This window comes from Halyomorpha halys, unplaced genomic scaffold, assembly GCF_000696795.3.
Source record: "Halyomorpha halys isolate HHAL.00 unplaced genomic scaffold, Hhal_1.1 Scaffold366.1, whole genome shotgun sequence".
Classification (NCBI taxonomy): Eukaryota; Metazoa; Arthropoda; class Insecta; order Hemiptera; family Pentatomidae; genus Halyomorpha; species Halyomorpha halys.
The window spans coordinates 1,044,752-1,048,897 of NW_027107323.1; the positions used below are offsets into that span (position 1 = coordinate 1,044,752).

Here is a 4,146-nt window from a genome sequence, read left to right on the forward strand (position 1 = left end):
TATGTAAATGGACTCTGAGATGAGACGTTTGGTGTGGTTGGGGACAGTGGCAAGAATGGAAGGATAGTCGAAATTAAAAGTATGATTCAGGTTTAATCATAATTATTTATTCCATTCTTGCGAAACGTTGGCTCATTAAAATAGTATAATTCTACTATTTGAGTTTTTTTGACCGCACCCGGACCATATTCCTTTCATCTTTACACACGGTCAATCAATAATCTTCCAGTACTCCATAGTGAATAATAGTATGAAATATGCAAAAGCCAAACTTTCCATGAATTTGATAAAAAAAAAATTGGAGGGGGCATAGTTGGAACTGAATGCAATTTAATTGATGAAAATGTGTGAACAATGCTGGTTTGATACTGAACCCCTGACCCTTCATGGGTTGTAGCGATACAGATTTTCATTTTTTCAAATTTATATTAAATAATAAAAACTAAAAGTCACCACCTTCAGGAAATCGTTGTTCGCTTTTAGCGCCCTTAAAATTTTCAAATTCCAATTTTTATAAAACAAAAAATATTTCATGTGCCCCACTTCGCAACGTCATTCAATCCAAATGGTTTCGATAGTGTACCCATATTCTTATGTTACCGAATATATATATTGCCAGATAAAATGACCAACGGTGGTAAGCAATATTGTAGAATTTGGAACTCGTTTTCCACCGCTTGGGCTAAATTTAAATGATCATAGGTTCTTTTGTCTATTTTCTCTGATTGTCAAATAAGTGCCGTTTCACCTTTAATCCATAAGTGAAGCGGTGTTAGAAAAGTAGAACTTCTAGAGCCTTCGTATGTATGGTGTGGAATGCTAATACCGGCCATTCTTTGAGTCCAAACCCTTGTGTTTGCACAAGCTCTATTTTTAGGACTGTCTACCTCACAATACTTCCATCGTTTAAGATATGCAGGACATATCGCCAGAAGGCCAATGGAGAAATGCTGAAAGTGCTACTAACATAGCCAATTTATGGAACCAGGAGGAGAGGGAGACCGAAGCTAAGATGGTCGGATGCTGTGGTGGGAGATGCTGAAAATATTTTGGGAGTCAAGAACTGGTTCAAATCATCACTTTCCAGCAACCTAATTACAGTTCGCAGAATATATTTAACTGGGAAAAGCCAATTGATTATTTTTTAAAATCTGAATTTTGTTAGCATTCATAGAACTCTCTCTTTATAGTGTTCCTAAGTGTTTTAACTTGATCAATTTTTACTATTTCTTCTCTTTGGCCTATATATCTTTGTTATTCATCAATTACCTTCTATCTCCAAACAAGGTTAAATAGTAGAACCTCAGTGTCGTGGCTGTGATAAGTTGACAACTTAATTACTATGGATGCTGAAATTGTAAAAGATGTTTCCGATATTAAAATAAATAATGGAGAGGAAGATGTCGTTGACCCATGGAATGTCACAAGTACATCTCAAGAAGGAGTTGATTATGACAAGCTCATTAGTAAGCCTTATGGTATCAATACCTCTCATGTTTAACATATTATCTTAAAAATTGAAGATATGGTTCAAATTTTCAGAGAGGTTTGGTAGTTCGAAAGTTGATGAGGAACTTATGGATCGTTTTCAAAAAGTCACTGGTAAACCTATGCACCATCTTTTGAAAAGAGGAGTGTTTTTTTCCCATAGAGATGTCCACAGTATTTTGAATATTGTAGAGCAGGGGAAGCCTTTTTATTTATATACTGGGAGAGGTCCATCTTCAGAGTCTATGCATGTAGGACATTTAGTTCCATTCATCTTTACAAAGTAATGTAGTTTCAGAATTGTATTAACCCAGAATATTTATATTCATTTTAATATTGATCCTTGTGATTTTAATTCAAAGGTGGCTTCAAGATGTTTTTGATGTTCCTTTAGTTATTCAATTAACTGATGACGAAAAGTTTTTATGGAGAGACCTTACTTTAGAAAACGCCAAAAAGTTAGCAAGAGAAAATACCAAAGATATCATAGCTTGTGGTTTTGATGTGGAAAAGACATTTATTTTCAGCGATTTAACATATATGGGGTAAGAATGTTTTTGCTCTCTTCATTAATTTAGTTACTTTTTAGTTCTTAATTTTTGTAAGTTGATATAGATTTGGATGTGGACATTTCTGGGTAATCGTTCCCTCTGGCTACAGATGTTTTACCCATTAGGGATCTGATCTTGCTATCATTGGTCAGATATTAATTGATTATTTTTGTTAAAGTTACAAATATGATTCTTATTTTTCTGTTCCTGTTGGGAGTGCTTTATCTCAGTCCCATGCTGAAATTGTCAGCTATGAATCTGTGGCTGTATTTGTAATTGTAATGTTAATTTGGTAGAACCTTAAGGTTATAACCATTTAATTACAAGGTGAGTCATAACCCCAGTCTTACATGGTGAATGTTTTGTTAAATGTGTTTTTCAGTTCACATATATTCCTGTATTCTATTATTAATAAATATGTGTTTTAAGTTGCACTTAGCTATATCGTTTAATCCACGTTTGCCATTTTGCACTCGCTCAAGTGATAAATCTTTAATGTGGTCCCCATGTCAAAGGAGCCTGAAAATATAAGAGATGCGTTTAGTGTCATGGTTTCATTAAAAAGACAATCCTCTAAAAAGTTCCTCCCAAATCAGTTCTCATTTTAAAAAATAAAATGTTGAGGTTACGTTAGTATGTTTTAAACTTGTCAAATATCAAATAATGTTGATTATGATAAGTTTTCCTTTCGAATAATCCTTTTTTATGTGTTATGTGGCCCTTACTTGGTTGTGTTTGGCAACATTTGCCAATTAAGTAGTACTCTGTAGGGGCCCCTTTACAGATCAAAAAGTAGGTCATCTGATTAAGTATCCATATTTATATTTATTATTAATTATGAGAGATAGTTGACCGTGGATGGCGTTCGAGGAGAAGATGGTTGGGGGTGCGGTCAAAATGAAACACAAATAAGTTGGTGTAACCTATTTAATTGTGCCTATATATTTATTATGTTGTTTTTGCCGAGTTATGACTAATAGATTGTTATTATCAGATTATCCATGGGTATTTTCCATTTAAAATACATGTTTTTGACCTGAATTATAATAGACGTAGAGTAAAAGTGTCTGAATAATAGAGATTTATCATTCTCTTATATACCATTCTACTTCCCTAGAATATCCCATTGACACTTAATTGTTAAAATTTAACAACACCAGTTAAATCTTATGGCAGTAATATACGTGTAAAGGACAAACATACTATCTGTGCCAGGATGGAAAGAAATATAATCATGTTCTATGCAAGATTGCACGGCTGTAGTCTTTTAATGGTCTATAGCAGCTATCTCGAAATAAGGTAGGTCTGATGAATTGTGGTGTTTCCAACTCTATCTCTGAAATCTTATTCACTGTTTATTGATGAAAGGTTAGGAAATCTTTATTGCTTTACAATTCAGGATGGTCATGGTAGCCACTTATTGAGGATTTGAAGAATTAACTGGTCTAGATGTTGATCCTACGTTAAGATTAAGTGCAGCAACATGTCAATGATACCAACTGCATTATTATGTGATGGGTACTTTAGAGTTCAGAACTTATTAAGAAAGCTCTGTTTCTCGACTAATGGTTATATAAGAAGGTGGTTTGGTCAGTACTTGTGCTTGTTAAAGATGTACTAACTCAAAAGAAACTAATGAAAGGAATATGGTCCGGGTGCGGTAAAAAAAACTCAAATAGTAGAATTATACTATTTTATTGAGCCAACGTTTCGCCCCACGTTGCAGGGCTTCGTCAGGGCTAAAAAAGATACAAACACATAGTTACAAAAGGAAAACAAAAACATAAGTGTAAAATAACAGGGGTATAAAATGTAAAAAAGTAAGATATAATAAGAAAAATTAAAGGTAGTAAATAGTAAATGTAAAGGGTAATAGTAACAGATAGATAAGAAAAGAAATATTAAAGAAAATACAAATAAAGAGATGTAAAAAGAAAAGGGATACAAATCAAATGATGAGACAGAATGCATACTTATTTTGACGGCAGTCAAAACAAAAATGACCGTTGGTACTGGGAGGAGTGGGGACGGCAGTTGTGCCACAATAACGAAAATAATTTGTAAAGTAAAGATGATAGAACAGTATTTAAATTAGGTGAACAATAAA

At 33.5% G+C, this 4,146-nt stretch overlaps 1 protein-coding gene across 1 annotated transcript in view; it reads left to right on the plus strand.

The window, feature by feature from the left end:
• The first annotated feature begins 1,273 nt into the window (after nucleotides 1-1,273).
• TrpRS (Tryptophanyl-tRNA synthetase) overlaps nucleotides 1,274-4,146 on the plus strand; it is a 7,190-nt gene continuing 4,317 nt past the window's right edge. The window contains exons 1-3 of the mRNA XM_014422340.3: nucleotides 1,274-1,466; nucleotides 1,543-1,771; nucleotides 1,851-2,033. Coding sequence (XP_014277826.1) covers nucleotides 1,343-1,466; nucleotides 1,543-1,771; nucleotides 1,851-2,033 — 536 coding nt within the window. The 5' untranslated portion in view covers nucleotides 1,274-1,342. The remainder of the gene's footprint in view (nucleotides 1,467-1,542; nucleotides 1,772-1,850; nucleotides 2,034-4,146) is intronic.